Genomic DNA, 17,078 nt, shown 5'->3' with positions numbered 1-17,078 from the left:
ATGGGGGAAACTGCTCCTGTGATTCAATTACCTCCCACCAGGTCCCTCTCATGACACGTGGGGATTATGGGATCTACAGCTCAAGATGAGATTTGGGTGGGGACACAGCCAAACCATATCAATTATCTTTCAAAATGAGGGGGAAATTAATTCCCAGATAAACAAAAGCTGATTGAGTTTGTTAGACTAGGTCACCTCTGCAGGGTGAAATTAAAGGACCCTTGACAGTAACTAAAGCCATTTGAAGAAATAAAGATCTCAGTGAAGGTAAATACATAGGCCACTACCAAACCTAGTATTATTTTCTGAGACAGAGTCTTGCTCTGTTGTCCAGGCTGGAGTACAGTGACACAATCTCAGCCCACTGCAACCTCCGTCTCCTGGAAGGGCCAAGCAATTCTCGTGCCTCAGGCTCCCAAGTAACTGGGAATACAGGTGTGCACCACCACGCCCGGCTAATTTTTGTATTTTTAGTAGAGATGGGGTTTCGCCATGTTGGCCAGCCTGGTCGCAGACAGGTGATCTGCCTGCCTTGGCCTCTCAAAGTGCTGGGATTACAGGCATGAGCCACCATGCCCCGACCAAAGCTAGTATTATTTGGACAAGGGTTTGTAACTCTACTCTTTGTTTTCTACACTTTTTTTTGTTTTTTGAGACAGTCTTACTCTGTCATCCAGGCTGGAGTGCAATGGCGCAATCTCGACTCACTGCAACCTCCACCACCTGGGTTCAAGCAATTCTCCTGCCTCAGCCTCCTGAGTAGCTGGGACTACAGGCACACGCCACCGCACCTGGCTAATTTTTTGTATTTTTAGTAGAGACAGAGTTTCACTGTGTTACCCAGGATGGTCTCAATCTCCTAACCTCATGATCTGCCTGCCTCGGCCTCCCAAAGTGCTGGAATTTCAGATGTGAGCCCCCACACCTGGCACTTTTTTTTTTTTTTTTTGACAGAGTCTCACTCTGTCACACAGACTGGAGTATAGTGGCATGATCTCAACACACTGCAACCTCTACCTCCCAGGCTCAAGCTATTCTCCTGCCTCACCTTCCCAAGTAGCTGGGATTACAGGCATGCACCACCATGCGTGGCTATTTTTGCTATTATTAGTAAGACAGGATCTCACTATGTTGGCCAGGCTGGTCTCGAACTCCTGACCTCAAAGGATCCGCCCACCTTGGCCTCCCAAAGTGCTGGAATTACAGGTGTGAGCCACCATGCCCAGCCAAGAGACTAATAATACATTTTTAAAAAATAATATAAACACTAGTATTGTTGTAACTTTGTTTTGTTATTCCACATTTTTTTTTTTTTTTTTTTTTTTGAGATGGAGTCTCACCCTGTTGCCCAGGCTGGAGTGCAGTGGCGCATTCTCGGCTCGCTGCAACCTCCACCACCTGGGTTCAAGTGATTCTCCTGCCTCAGCCTCCTGAGTAGTTGGGATTACAGACGTGCACCATCACGCCCAGCTAATTTTTGTATTTTTAGTACAGGTGGAGTTTCACCATGTTGGCCAGGCTAGTCTCAAACTCCTGACCTCAGGTGATCCACCCGCCTCAGCCTCCCAAAGTGTTGGGATTACAGGCGTGAGCCACTGCGCCCGGCCGACCCTTTGTCTTTAGAGAGAAGAATGTGAAGATATACCTAATGCTAAATGACGAGTCAATGGGTGCAGCACACCAACATGGCACATGTATACATGTGTAACAATCCTGCACGTTGTGCACATGTACCCTAAAACTTAAAGTATAATAATAATAAAATAAAATAAGATAAAAAAAAAAGGCACAAAATGATAAAAAAAAAAAAAAAAAAAAAAAAAGAATGTTCCTTTCTTCCAGGTGTAGAGAGAGCAGCTCTCTCACGAGAGACCTGCTTAAGGAGAAGATCAGAAAACTTATCCCAGGCTTATAACCTGCTTCAAGTGAGAATGATGAGGGAATCCTGCTTCCTTGATTTCTCTCAAATTCCTTCAGCTCAAAATAGTATTCCAAGGTGTCATATTTTAGGTACTATGTTCTGCGTCCCAGTAGAGAAGACACAAATTGCCAATGTCAGAAACAAAAACAGACATTAAAAGGATAGAGAATGTATTTTATGTCAGTAAATCAACGACTTAGATGAAATGGACAAATTCCTTGAAAGACACAAGTAACTAAAGCTGACATAAGAAGAGAAAATATGAATAACCCAGATTAGAGAAACTGAGGTATTAAAATGTTTTTAAAATTTTTCCTGTTACATATGTATCTGCAGTTAAGAATCATAGCACTGCATACTTGAGGACCCTAACCCTTTCCTTCCCATGGAATCCCCAGGAAGGAACTTCAATTACTGGACAAAAGATGAGAATCTTCAAGGCTGTTCAACTGAGTAATGGTAGTGGGGGAGCTTTTGGTAGGATGACCAGAAGTCAAAAGAACTCAAGATAATCACTTCTGTCTGCCATGCAGCTGGTGATGTAAGATGGGCATTGGGCTGTCTCCTTTTTGACAGTTATTTTCTTTGGAAAGCAAAGAAAGGGCCTAAGGGAAAGGAAGCATCGAATAGGAATCTCCATGGAATAGGATACCACGTAGGCGTTTGGGCTTCAATGGACTCTGCCTTGTAATACAATTCATTGCCTCAAATTCATTATGTGTAAGTACCTCTCTAGAACAGGTATTGGAATTGACTAATTGAAGAGTCAACTGGTAGCCAGTCACGGTGGCTCACGCCTGTAATACCAGAGGTGGGCAGATCACGAGGTCAGGAGATGGAGACCATCCTGGCCAACAAGGTGAAAACCCGTCTCTACTAAAAATACAAAAAATTAGCTGGGTGTGGTGGCGCATGCCTGTAATCCCAGCTACTCAGGGGGCTGAGGCAGGAGAATCGCTTGAACCCAGGAGGTGGAGGTTGCAGTGAGCTGAGATAGCACCACTGCACTCCAGCCTGGCAACAGAGTGAGACTCAGTCTCAAAAAACAACAAAAAACAAACAAACAAAAAAAACGGTCAACTGGCCCATTAAAAGAGTCAAGGTTCTGAAAACTCTACATTAAAGACTAATGCCAAAGAAATACTGAGAGATAAGAGTCCAGACATGCCTTGACAATTAATTACAGTGGAATAAAGATTAAAATCTAGACCTCAATCCATATCCTTTTCCCTCTACCCAGAGACAACCCATTTCTTTTTTTTTTTTTTTTTTTTGAGACAGAGTTTCGCTCTTGTTGCCCAGGCTGGTTGGAGTGCCAAGGCCCCGTCTCGGCTCACTGCAACTTCTGCCTCCCAGGTTCAAGCAATTCGCCTGCCTCAGCCCCTCGAGTAGCTGGGATTACAGGCGCCTGCCACAATGCCCAGCTAATTTTTGCGTTTTTAGTAGAGACGAGGTTTCACCAAGTCAGTCAGGCTGGTCTCGAACTCCTGACCTGAGGCAATCTGCTCACCTCGGCCTCCCAAAGTGCTGCGTCCAGCGACAACCTGTTTCTAATCAAAATTTTGCAGTGGAGCTTTTCATACTCAAATTGGGCATTTCCTGTCAAGCCTGGTCATTCATCACTTTATTATTCTCTTTATTTTAGAGGTAGGGGTTTCTCGGTTGACCAGGCTAGTCTCAAACTCCTGACCTCAAAAGATCTTCCCGCCTCAGCTTCCCAAGTAGCTTACAGGCTCAAGCTACCACAGCTGGCAATCATTTGATTATTTTAAGTCGGACGGCGGGAGGCGAGGAAAGGCAGCACAGTGCCTGGTACACAGTAAATGCAGGCTAGAATGTTAATAAAATTATCCTTCATTTTAACTTCCGTATTGGAGAAGACTGGTTTTATATGTTGACTAAATACGAATTTGCAAATGCAAATCTCAAGCAGATTTTCTGTGGGAGGGGGGATTGTGCAGATTACATAATGATATAAATGGATGGAACCAGAGATCTGAGGACAGTAATTCGTCATTTGAATTAAATTTATAGAAACAATGCAATCATATACAAGACAAAGAATTAAAATGAAAACTACTTAATGATTTACTTAGCTGAAAACCTATCTAAGGAAAGAAGGACCCAAAACAGTTTGCAGTGTTTTCCCATTCGTGAGACTGCCTTTCCATCAGGCAAACCAATCTTCTGTCTTTTCTTTCTTTCATTTAACTGGGAATGGCACAACGTGTAGTTTTTGTTTTCCTTCCAGGGGAAAGAATGGGAGGAGCCAGCAAAGACCAAGGTAAGTTCACTTATTTGAGGGCACTGGCTAAGGAAAAACATATTAAAACTTGGTTTCCCTTTAATTGGTATTTGGGCTCAAATACTGCAAAATAAAAAAGCAGCTTTCCTCCCTTCCTATCAAACTAGTAAGCTTAGTATCTAGCAGAGACCCGGTATTTCACTGGGTTTTACTACGTCCTACCCTCGTAGAAAAAGAATCATCACATCACACTGGGCTCTTCACCAGGAAAGCAATGTGCATTTTATAAGCTAATTTAAGATCTTGGAAAAGAGGGAAGTGCTCAGAGTCCATACTAGAACTCCTTCCAGTCTACTGAAAACAAGAGCAGTTCTGAAGCACAGGCTATTTCTTATTCTTGTTCCCAAACACAAATGCGGCCAGCACTGAACTAAGCAACAGCCCTTCTCAAATCTCTCTTGCAGAGACTGACTGATTTAGAGACAGGGTTTCACTCTGTAGCCCAAGGCTGCAGTGCAAGTGGCGCAATCACAAGTCTTACTGCAGCCTCAACCTCCCCAGCTTAAGTGATCCTCCCACTTCAGTCTTCCAAGTAGCTGGGGCTATAGGTGTGCTGGCAGAGTATTATTTAAAATGCAAACAATAAAGCTGGGTTTTGTGTCTAAAACAGTCTTATTTACATCACAGCAAACCACAACCAGCTACTGTCTTAATTTCTTGCTGAAAAGAAAGGACAGACACTTTTACTTTTCCACTGTTTTATTACAAAAATCAACATTTCATTTGTTACAATTCAGGTTATTTATTGTAATAATCAAAAAAGGGGTTTTATACAAGGTATTTTTATACAGTTTATAATTAAAGCACTTATTTTACAAAAGGAGGGAAGTGAGTAAGTGGACAAGGGCTGACCAAATGTTGGCCATTATAATATAAATACATCCTTGCAAAGCACCATCGTACCAAAGTCGATGAACAAGAAACACCAGTTGACTTTAAGACAATGACGAAGATTAAAGCTTAAGGGAAAAAAAATAAAGGATAAACATCTGAAAGCAGCACCAGATCCCTCACTTGCAAATAAGGCTAGTCCAGTTTAATCTTCTTGGTATCCTCTCCACTTTTCAACATTCTTCCTTACTAACCCATATATTTAATTTCATGTAATATTGGGTTTAATCAGACTTTAAAAATTTTCCCTTTAATACCCATATTTAGGCATTAGATATATAGAATATATATCTATATATAAATATATCTCTATCACCCATCCTGCTTATATTTGATAAAAAACAAAACAACCAAAATGGACAGTTAAGCAAAAGCATGTTGTCCGTAATTCTTTGGTGCTGCTTTCGGGAAAACCCTAAGTGATGGTGGGGTCTGTTTGTTAGGTCTGTACTCTGCTTCTAAGTACAAGAAATCATTTAGTTTGTAATTCTATCTGTAAAGTCATGGAGATTTTTTTCAGCAATAAACTCAACAATTTAAGAATGCTTTATGAAAAAGAAAAACAGCAAAGTTTACCTCAACTGAAAGAGGGTGAGGGTAGAGTCAGCGAGTGATTAACATAAGACTCCACCTTCCACTCCACTCAGGTACAGGCTTTATGAGACGTAGATCAAGTCAGACAATAGCCTGAGAGTGTGAATTCACAATACTTATAATTTAAATTCTTAAAAAATTATAAATGTATAATTTTATACTTGAGGTCCAAAGTCTTCTACCATAAAATGTTGAGAATTTCAAAAGCTAAATTTTGAAACTATTATAAAATGGTGCCATCCCAAAAGTTAGAAGCCACACATACACTACAAGTACTTTCTAAAATCATCTTTCTCTTGGCTCATTTTAGGCTTAAGAAATACCAAATGAAATTAAATTCCTTGGGTTTAAGAATTCTGATAATGTTTTAAACAACACTTGACTATAAGCTTCTTTAGGACTCAGTCAACACTTAGTGTACAGTCTCATCTGTAGATGCCCAAATATTTGTCCACCTACTGCTAACTGGTCAACACACTCATATCCATACTCTAGATAAACTATGGATGCCATATGTAGACTTAAGCACCACACATTCATTAAGAGCTGACATATTTCGGATGTGAAAAGTCCAAGATTTTTGTTTTTGAATCTTGTTGATACGTAATGATAACCAATATGTAATTCCTACGGCATGCAAATCAGTGAAGTGGGATAAAGCTTCCCCTACAAGAAATAAAACAATTCAAAATATGACATTTCTAAGAATCTAATCTAGGCAGCAGCAGCCTGTTTACCGCACAGAAGTAGGTGTGCTTAACGCATACCTCTTCAGTCTCTATTATGACTGCTGGTATCAAGTCACATAAATAAACACACTTCATTAACACACTAGGTAAGCCACAGCTATTAACTCTACTGGAAGTATTCTTCATTAATAGGGCTTTATAGCAAAAGAAGAAGATGAGCCTCCAAAACTGCTACCTAACACAGATGATGGCTATTTCTATACCTTCAATAATGAATGAGTTTCCTTCATATAAATTACTGACTTTAGGGTATTTTTAAATGATAAAGAAATACAACCCTCAAAATCATCTTAAAATTGTACTGCTCAAAGCCCCTTCCCCCAATTACTGGCCTATATTAGATTAAAATGTACTTTAAAGTCTTCATTTCTAAATACCTATCATCTCTGTAGAATAGCTGTTCTCAAATGTACTAAAGAATCAGAGATCTCTTGGTAATGTATCACAAACTATTTTTATATTAAAATTAAAGTAACTACATAATCTTCTGCTAAACAGACATCTTGTGATATGCTGTAAGAGTGGCAGAAAGTGTCAAAGGCATAATAAAATTTCATGGAAGAAAAATTAATAGTCAGAAAATTCTATCCACCAACTCTCTTTGTTTCCTGTGAATGTGCTATTATCTGACTTAAGCAAATAAAACTCCTTAAGTCACTATACAGAAGACCACGACTCTGCTGGAGCCAAGTCTAGGCCTTAGTTATAAAAGACCACTTCAATGCAGAATAGCTTACTGTGATGCACAGAAAGTATGTTATGCTCAAGTTTATTTCTTGGACAATTTTAATCACATCAGTTAGTGCACATATTTTAGGACACATGTTCAAAATAAATACTTTTGCATATAAGGAATCTAATGAAACATTATTCATTTTCCCCCTTGGACAATGAATTTAATATACCAAATTTAAAAATCCCTTTTCTTTTTTCCCCCTAATTTGTGGTCTCATGTTTTTCCTCTCAACTTTTTCAATTACAGCTCGTGTTTAATAATCAATATACAGTTTACTTAAGCTTAACTGTCCATGTAACCTAAGGGTCAATAAATCTTTCCAAATTTGACAATTCTCTCATTAAAAAGTATTCCCAGAAATATTAAGAATCCATCTCATCTACCCCAGAAAGAGAACACTGAGATTAGGCTGAACTGCCTTCAAATAATTTTAAACAAATTGGCACACAAATTAGTATTTTGAAGAAGAGGCCATTGCCATCGCAGTGCAAGCACGTGGACTGAGATCCAACAAGGCAATATTCTTCTTAGTTAATCAGAGTGCAAGTCTCCACATGGGAAGCCCACCAGATCAAGATGCATATTTAAAAATGTAAACATATAGAATTCTCAAATTCTAACTGACACCCAGGTATTGCTAACCTTTCCATCTTCATTTAAGCATCAAGTGCCCTGTGTATCACAGAATCCAAGTTCAATGTCCATTTTGTCTGACACTGTGGGCACTTAGTTCCAGCAATGGGAAGAGTTTACGCTTGTCTGTTTTAGGACTCTGATAGATTTACCATTTGCTTATATGCAAAATCAAGTGCACCTGATTCTTACAGTCTCCAACAATCAGCATTATTCTGAAACCACAATTTTATCTTCAAAAACTTTACTTAGGTATTTTTAAATTGCATGAACAGTTACTTCACCCTTGCCAAAATTCTGATTCCTTTCTTCCACTGTTTTCTCTTGGGCCCTGAAACCCAGAGAGGCCTTGGCAAGACAGAATTAAAAAAGAAAAAAAAAAAAAATTCAATAATTAACTGACCAACACCTCTTAAGCTAAAAATACATTAGTTTAAAACCATTCAATTTTAGCAGAGAAGTGCTAGACATGTGTAAAAAGCAGGAAACGAACTTCTGGCAAGGTGGCAGAGCAAGTGCTAGAATCATTCCACAGGTCAGCCCTGATAGCTGAAGATGTAGCAGCCCCAGTACCATACATGACAGCAGGTCAGGCAGATCACAAAAGAGGCTTCCATTATTCCCTTCCACCCAAATTCTGACAGCTGAGAAGTTAACAGTTTGTCTTCTCATTTAATCCTCATTGTTAAATTTGTTAAATTATCTTAATCCATAATGGATAAGAGAGGATCCACATAAAAATATGAGGTGATTACAAGAATAATTTGTGGATAATTTGAAAACAGCCTAACATTCACAGTGGGTAACAGAAAGATATTAAACTCATGTCACACATTAGAAGAGGTATGTATGTAGACATTATTCTGAGAAAAACCAGCCTAAAGAACATGAAAACGTCACAAACTGTTAATATAGTGAAAATCCTAATAAGAAAAAATTCTTTTTAAATAGATTGTCTCTAACCAGAACATATTTAAATGTTTTACTCAGAAAAAAAAAAAAAAAAAAATATATATATATATATAAATGATTTCATACTGTGATATATGCTGAAAGTAGTGCAAGGATATATGATTAATTTACAACAAAAACATAATGGTTAATTTTTAATTCTTAAACATTGTCTATATGTGTTGTAAAAAGACATTTTAATGAGCATTAAAACAATCTTGGAAGAAGAGAAATAATATGTCTAACTTTTGATCATTATGCAAAAACAGCAGTCAAATTGAAGAGCTAAGCCTACTGGGGAATGGAGCTAGAAGAAATATTAAAATCAAGTTTAATTTAGAAAATTCCATTTAGTCAATGCTTCAGCTTAAAAAAATCATGGTATCTTAGCAAAATGACTTACCAAGTTGCTGGGGGAGGCAGCAAGGTAAACATACCTAGAGAAAAAAATTCATTTTGACAGACGTATGGATTCTAAAGGTAGGGACAGAGACTTGCACACACACACACAGCTTCATGGCATCTTACCAGAGGGCTGATCTCTCCTACAACAGCAACACCCAGAATGGGTTTTTAGAAATACCTACTTTCCTCACTAACCCTGTTGGATTCCCAGAGAAAACAAAGCCCTTCGTCCAAGGTTAGCATTAATGCCTTTTTTTTCCTTTCATCTTTTCTTACTTGTTGGCCCTCAAACGTTAGTTAACTGAAGGCTATCTGGCTACATCCATGGTTTGCTGCTCTGAGATGGACTTAATTTTTCTTCTTCCTCTTTTTTATTTTTGGTATCAATAAAGCCCAGATATTCCTGGTCAGTGATGCCTTTATTATTCCTGTTTACTTTGTACTCAGTTGCTTCACTGGGTTTAAGGCATGCTTTGTGTATTTAGTTTGCAAAAATAAAACTTTTAGTACAAATTTTTTTATACAAACTTTTATGGCACAAGCAGCAAATGTGCTGTTTTAAGAAAATATATAAATATCCTTTTCTTCTGTACAAATATCTCCAGTATTCCCTACCCCATTTTATAATTTTAACTGTACACGGTCTGCCTCATCCTTCTTAATAGCTCCCTCCCCCCCTCCAGATCTCAACCGAATTTATATTTACATTTTTACGCTGGAGGCAGTCAGAGGAGGAGGGCCCCTCCTCAGGAGGAGTCTGTACAGGGAGAGGGTGGCGGTGGGTAGAGGTGATGAGAATAGCTCCTCTCTGTGTATGGAGAAGGCGGGCAGCTTTCATAGTTCTCCTCTGCTGACAAGTATTGGCTTCGGGGTGTGGGAGGTGGGGGCACAGGTTCTGAATCATAGTTCAAGTCACTGGTATAGCCCTTGGCTGTTGTCACTGAGGTCATTCTCCGACTAGGAGCATAGTCACTGTCACAAACATCTGTGCTGCAGGGTGTGGTGGGGGGTGCAAAGTGCCGGTAGCTATATGGCCTGTAGCTGGTATAGGGAGAAAATAAAGAGAAGCAGTTAGTTTTACAAAAAAAATGATTTTCCCTCTCAGAATAGAGGTATTAGATGTCAACTACACTACAAAAACAATAAGCTACTGCAATTTAAATTTACACAGACCAAGAGGCAATTTTCAATGGCAGATTCACTGAGGAAGATAGGTACTTTCTTATTTGCAAATAAGAAAGTAGCAAGTGAAAATGAACAGGATGGGAATGCAGAGGTGAATTCAATCTAGCCCCTGGTTGTGCTCTTATATCTTCAAGTTAAACTGTCTCACAGAATAAAAAATGACTATTCAAATTTGTTCTGCAGTTTCACAGCCCACGGGAAGAATGGGTTTTTACATATTTTACACTACTCAAACATGTCAGCGTTCCCTCAACATTCTTTACTCCAAAATTAACCTGATGAATAATTAATTTAATGACATCTGAAGTCTTCATTTCTTTCTGCTGTACAATTCTGTACAATTTCTGTACAGTCCAGGCTGGATTTTGGTAGACAGCCTCAGGGCCGTAACTATTCCACTGCTGTTATCTTAGCAAAGGGAAATTGCTGTGGTTGGGGAAACGGTTTTCATTCCCTGTGTATAGGTAAGTACCTGTCATAAGAGCAGCTTTAAACATCAAAATGATCAAATTTAAATGCCCATAAAGGGTCAGTGAATTTTCTAATGTATATTTCAGAGGCGTAGTTTATTTCTTACACTTGTTTATCTTTATAAGTGATGTACAGTTGTTAGGTTTGTAGCATTGCTAACTAAAGAAAAAGGCATTGGAAAGAGAGAAACATACTAGTGAAAATAAGATCTGACCTAAGTTCTAGCTTTTCTGTCATTCCTACTTCTATTTTTAACTTCTTATACCTGTTTATTCTAAATATGGTAAAGCTGATCTTAAATTTATCCCAAAGATTTTTTTCATAAGCTTTCTCATCAAAGTGACTACAAGAGAAGGGGAAAACCAAGTTAAAAACTGATACAATGATTCATAAAACCCCTAGTGATACAGAGCACCACAAGATAATATATCCCAGGAACCCAGGATACAAACCATTTGCTATCACTTGGGCTTGCTTCAAAAGAAATGGCTGCCAGATTGTTCACAGTTACAGATCAAACTCCTTGTTCTACTCTGTCTCCCCTTCTTACTACTGCATTTGATTAGTCTTTAAAAAAGAACGAAAGAAAGAAACCAGCCTGGGCACCATAGCAAAACCCCATCTCTACAAAAAATTTTAAAAAGCTAGCCAGGCGTGGTGACACACACCTGCAGTCCCAGCTACTTGAGTGGCTGAGGCAGGAGGATTGCTTGAGCCTGGGAGGTGGAGACTGCAGTAAGCTGTGATTGTGCCCCTGCACTCCAGCCTGGGTGACAGAGCAAGACCCTGTCTCAAAAAAAATAAATAAATAAAAATAAAAATAAAAAGGCTGCAAAGCTGCCAGAGACCAAAAGTTATGTGACCCACTGAGCGAGTTCTCAAAGGCTTTTACTATCAATACTGACGTGATGTCACAGTTTTTGTTTAACTTTTTGTCCAATCAGGTGTCAATCCTTGGTGAAATTTCTAAGGTCAACATTTAAAAGTCCAAATACTTCTATTTTCATGAAAAAAAGAAAAAAGAAAAAAAGAAAACAAACTGAATTAATAAAATTTTTTCATGTCCCAGTTTAGGCCAAAATCTCAACAAATGATGGAAGTTTTGACTCAGAGGAAACAGAAATTGGGCTTATACGGAAAACAGTTAAGCAAGAATAGTTTTTTATGCAATCGTGTTTATTCTGATGAGTGCCTTATTCAATTTGAATTAAGGACATTACTTTTAAAAAATAAAATTTTGTATCTTTCTCCTTTCTCAATTTTCAGACTTCTGCTTTTTCTGTTTTGGCTTCCTTGAAGAAGAAACTTGTGGCAGGGAAAGCAACATTACAACAAATCATTAAAACAATCAGTTCACAGCCAAGGCTATTTCAAACAGTCTTATCTAAACTGAAATGAGAATTCTGAGTGAGATATTTTAAGTGGTTTCCACTTTATTTTTACACATGGGTGAGGTCATATCAGGCCAATTTGACTGAAATGCTAGGAAAGATAATAGAAGATTATCTGGAGAGGATAGAAGATAGAAAAGATTATCTAGAAGATAACAGGCACTTGAGGGATGCCCAGAAACCCTGGGCACTTCAGTGTTTAGATAGAAACTCTCAAGCTACTGATGGTCTGTTGGTTTTTCAAGGAACATACAAGTGGAAGCTGACACAACAGTACTTGACCTGCTCAACACACTTTATAGACTCATAAATTAGCAAAAAGGAATAATGTCCTCTTTTTTGGCTTACAAATACACTTTATTTATTTCAATCTTTCTTTATTCCATGCAACAACATGAGAAATCTTTCACTCCAGATTGTAATAGCATGTGCAAGCAATGGCTGAACTTACATTTCTCTCAACTTTTCTAAAATTCTGTGCTCTGAGTATGTTGCTGTTTTAAACTCTCAATTCTATGAACCAATCTTACCCCAATATTTCATTCTTAGAATATCAAACTATTTTGAAACCAGTCACTTTGGTGGGTAATTCCTCCTTAGAATACTGCCAAAGCCTGAGGCTGTCTTTTATTATTCTAAAAGCCAGTATTTGTGACTCTCTTAAAAAAAAAAAAAAAAAAAAAGTATAGGCTGGGTGTGGTGGCTCACGCCTGTAATCCCAGCACTTTGGGAGGCCAAGGCGGGCAGATCACCTGAGATCAGGAGTTCAAGACCAGCCTGGCCAACATGGTGAAACCACGTTTCTAATAAAAATACAAAAATCAGCTGGGCGTGGTAGCGCGGGCCTGTAATCCCAGCTACTTGAGAGGCTGAGGCAGGAGAATCACTTGAACCTGGGAGGCGGAGGTTGCAGTGAGCTGAGATCATGCCATTACACTCCAGCCTGGGCGACAAGAGTGAAATTCATCTCAAAAAATTAAAAAAAAAAAAAGTATAACGTCCTGAAAGGAAAGGATTTGTGGTAGAGGCAATGTCAGTACTACCAAGACAAGATGCCTAGTCTCTCTTTGGTGACCATCGTCTACTCATTTGGGGCTACATCAGGTCCACAACTAAAACACTTTCTAATAAATACTGCACCTTATTTTAGAGGAGGACGTGTATTACCTGTATGACCTATGAGTGGAAGGACTGTTTGAAGAATATCCAAATTCCATAGTGTAATGTGATCGCTCTGTGGCTGGGGATGGTGGAGGGTTCAAAATCTAAAAGAAAAATAATTAAAATATTAAAATAACAACATAGAAACGATTAGACTTTCTTTCAACTTTTCTTCCTTCGTCTCTATTAGTGTTTCTTTACAATACACTATTAGCACAATTCTTCTTTTCCAAAGAATTCACCTCAAACAGTACTTTGCGACCATGGCTTCCTCATTCCCTAAGACCTAATCATGGCTAAAAAGTGCAAAGTGACAAAAACGAAAATCTGTAATCTAAAAATCATTGGTCAGCACATCCAGGTCCTGGTTATTTAAAATTGTAAGTATTTAGAGAAAAATTATTGATTTAGGAGAAATTCCAGGTGTGCTTCCTCTTTTGGGAAGTCATAAAATGAAGGCCCTAATCCCTCAAGAGGTACCATTCAGTAGTTCTACTTTTACTTGAAATGTGAAATTAATGCCCAATGCTTTCAAATATTCTGGTTATTACACAGTAACTTAAAAGATTTATAAGCATGGAGGGTAGTGTGTGGTAAATCCTTTGAGCCTTTTATGCCTAAATTTTACATTCAAAAACTACTTTTACATTACTATCACCGATCACCCACATTTAAATGAGTTAAAAAATCTAAGATCTCATGTATGTTGCATTCAAAGGAAAACAGACTACTTACTGCAGGGAAGTAAGTGCCTTTGGTGCTTGAAGAACTACTTGATGATGCTCCTGTAACATGGGCTCGGTCATAGGGGGGTCCACTGCTTCCCCCCATGATACTGAGGGAGCTGATCATTGATTTACCTCGAGACATTCCTAAAATAAAAGGAGGTTAAAAACTGAAGATGAGTAAGATCTATAAAAATGTTATCAAGCAATGTTATTCAACAGTAGGATTACAAATATCAACAGTCAAGTAGTCTGATTTTAAAATAACTTACACTCTTTTCCTATAATTGAAAACATTTAATGGAGAAAGGAAATGAACGTTCTCTAGAAGTCAATGCTTCCATTGAAAGAGCTGGCCTAGAACAAGGCCAAGAATAGCTCCCACCTTCTCCCTCTCCTGGTAGAAGCAGAGCTATTTAAAATAAGGGCTTTTCAACCTCTTGGAGGATTTGAAAGGATTGTAAAGGGTAGAGGTTGTGAGGCAGGGCATATTAAATACCAGACTTGCTCAAAAGAAAACAAAAAAAAAACATTTTTAGGGCACAAACAACAAATGAAAGAATATTTCTTCATCTAATGAATATAAATGTTGCTAGAATCAAAACTACCAGTGCTAAAGAAGAACTTCTATTTTTTCCAAGAAGCTTCCCAAATTCCACTAACTGAAAATAGGTATGGCAACAAAGAAACATTACCATTAACAGTTTAAAAACCATGTTTGTCTACTTAAGAGCTACACCCATAGTAAGTTCCTATTTTCAGAGGGTTTTTGCAAGGCACCGCCTTTTCCATATTCATTAAAAGGAAGGCTTCTTTTAACTAAGGGCACCAGAAAACATTAAAAAGAACGCCAGTTCCCTAGAGCAACATGGCCTACCCAAGTGTAAAACTTCTGGCTACCCAGCTATGCCTACACTAGCCCTTTGTCCCCTGTTAGCACATGAAGTCAGGAGAAAACGTAAGACATATCCAGCCGGGCGCAGTGGCTCACGCCTGTAATCCCAGCACTTTGGGAGGCCAAGGCGGGCGGATCACGAGGTCAGGAGATCGAGACCATCCTGGCTAACACGGTGAAACCCCGTCTCTACTAAAAAAATACAAAAAATTAGCCGGGCGAGGTGGTGGGCGCCTGTAGTCCCAGCTACTCGGGAGGCTGAGGCAGGAGAATGGCATGAACCATGGGGGGCGGAGCCTGCAGTGAGCCAAGATCGTGCCACTGCACTCCAGCCTGGGCAACAGCGAGACTCTGTCTCAAAAAAAAAAAAAAAAAAAAAAAAAAGACATATTCCTCCCTTCTATCATCCAGCTATTTACAAATCTTTGTTGGCTGAAGGGAATCTTATATAATTTTTGGCCTCCTTTTATTCATGGGCTCCATAATACTAGAGTTCCCTGGTGATGAACTTAACCTGTGGTTTACAACCCTTTCACTAAATGACTGGCTGATTCACCTTCCGTAGCATGCATCCAGAATTGCAGTCAGAGAGGCTTAGAGCTTGCATATGTATTTGTTTTATATGCTCTGACAATTTCTACCAAACCATATCTAAGGCCTTCTGTGTAAAGAGAAGGTGCTAATAGTACAAAAGAACATTTGTTCTTATAATTGTTTAAACTCAGAGTAATATGGTTTCAAACAGACTCTAGGTAGTATTCTTTTCCACAATGGAAGCCTGGCAGTCTTGCAGGACCAAAGACTTGATTCTCAATGGATCCATCCTGACTCACCTGGAAGAGATCCTGACAAAGAACTTGGGTGTGGCACATAACCAAGAGGCACAGAAGCTGGTCCATGAACTACATAGTCATTAGTCATAGTTTCCCCATCTCCCTTCATACGTGGACACAACATCCTCTGGCAGATAAAGTATATAGTTCCAGACACAAAAATGGTGACAATTACACCAATAACAGAACCAACTGTATTGGTGGCCTGTGGTGCTGGTTCTTCAGTTGGATCTACAATGAAGAATGCATTATGGCTATTTAATAGAAAAACAACTGTATATTCAAAATAGTAATCAAAAGAGGGCTTGCTAATAGGATGTGAAGCTATAAGCCTAATGAAAATAATTCATAAACACTTTTCTTTTTTATGAATACATACGCACCATGCCCCGAGGACATATGGGATAAATGTCATCATTAGGAATCAAAATGAACTACCCTTAAGTGAAGACAGAAATAAAACAATAGGCTGGAAAGTGTAATTGTAAATTGATAGAAACAAAGATGGTAAATGAAGTACAGATTTAAACACCATTAAGAAGCTTTAAATAAATAAACAGATAAAATCCATTCTACTTCATTCTATATACCATACAAATGAACAAGGTTATTCCAAGATTTCGGGAAAAAATTTATGACGAGAAGGGATAAACCTAGAAAGGTCATCAAATGTTTTACCTGGAATGGTGAAGAAGCCAAAATCAGCTCTGAGCACATGTTAGATTTCAGATTTGAATAGTGACATTTAGGCCTGATGAATGAAAACTGGAAGCTAAAGATGAGCCTCAGCTCTCAAATCCCCTATGCTGCTGGCCTTCAGGCTGTCTAGTTGTCTGAGACCAAGGAACATAAGGTCTTTAATACCTGATTACTGGAGGACCCACAAAGAAAGGCCAGACTGCCAGAAGAGGACATTGCCCCAGGGATTCACTTTCCCTGGATTCCTGAGCTACCTGAGGCTTTAAGAAGCAGAGGGCATCAATATCAGAGGTAGAGGGAAAGTGAGCTTATTGAAATTAGAGCATTACTGTTCCTATTCAGAGGGAAAATTCTTCCATTCTGAACAGTTAAATTTTATCTCACAGTTGCAGATCCTTTAAAAAACTTCCTCCTGCTTCATCTTACCTCAAATCTCCCATCCATATAGCTAAACTCATCCTCTGACAGATTACATGAAAGAAATGCGTGAAAATGACATCTCTAAGTTACATAATATGTAGGGATTATCATTT

At 38.7% G+C, this 17,078-nt stretch overlaps 1 protein-coding gene and 1 pseudogene across 8 annotated transcripts in view; both read right to left on the bottom strand.

The window, feature by feature from the left end:
* Positions 1-17,078, bottom strand: part of LOC129483347 (mortality factor 4-like protein 1) — a 225,020-nt pseudogene that overhangs the window by 130,739 nt on the left and 77,203 nt on the right.
* LRP6 (LDL receptor related protein 6) overlaps positions 4,908-17,078 on the bottom strand; it is a 162,809-nt gene continuing 150,638 nt past the window's right edge. For 6 of the 8 annotated variants that reach the window (XM_055280615.2, XM_055280616.2, XM_055280617.2 and 3 more), the window contains 4 exons: positions 15,847-16,077; positions 14,129-14,265; positions 13,400-13,497; positions 4,908-10,226 (listed from right to left, as the gene is read on the bottom strand). In XM_055280615.2, the coding sequence (XP_055136590.1) occupies positions 9,932-10,226; positions 13,400-13,497; positions 14,129-14,265; positions 15,847-16,077 (761 nt within the window). In that variant the 3' untranslated portion in view covers positions 4,908-9,931. Of the gene's footprint in view, positions 10,227-10,389; positions 12,134-13,399; positions 13,498-14,128; positions 14,266-15,846; positions 16,078-17,078 lie in introns of those variants that run through there. The other 2 variants (XM_055280619.2, XM_055280620.2) reach the window with 2 other exon arrangements.

Source organism: Symphalangus syndactylus, chromosome 5 (genome assembly GCF_028878055.3).
Source record: "Symphalangus syndactylus isolate Jambi chromosome 5, NHGRI_mSymSyn1-v2.1_pri, whole genome shotgun sequence".
In the NCBI taxonomy this organism is placed as follows: Eukaryota; Metazoa; Chordata; class Mammalia; order Primates; family Hylobatidae; genus Symphalangus; species Symphalangus syndactylus.
This window is presented reverse-complemented; position numbering and strand designations above follow the sequence as displayed.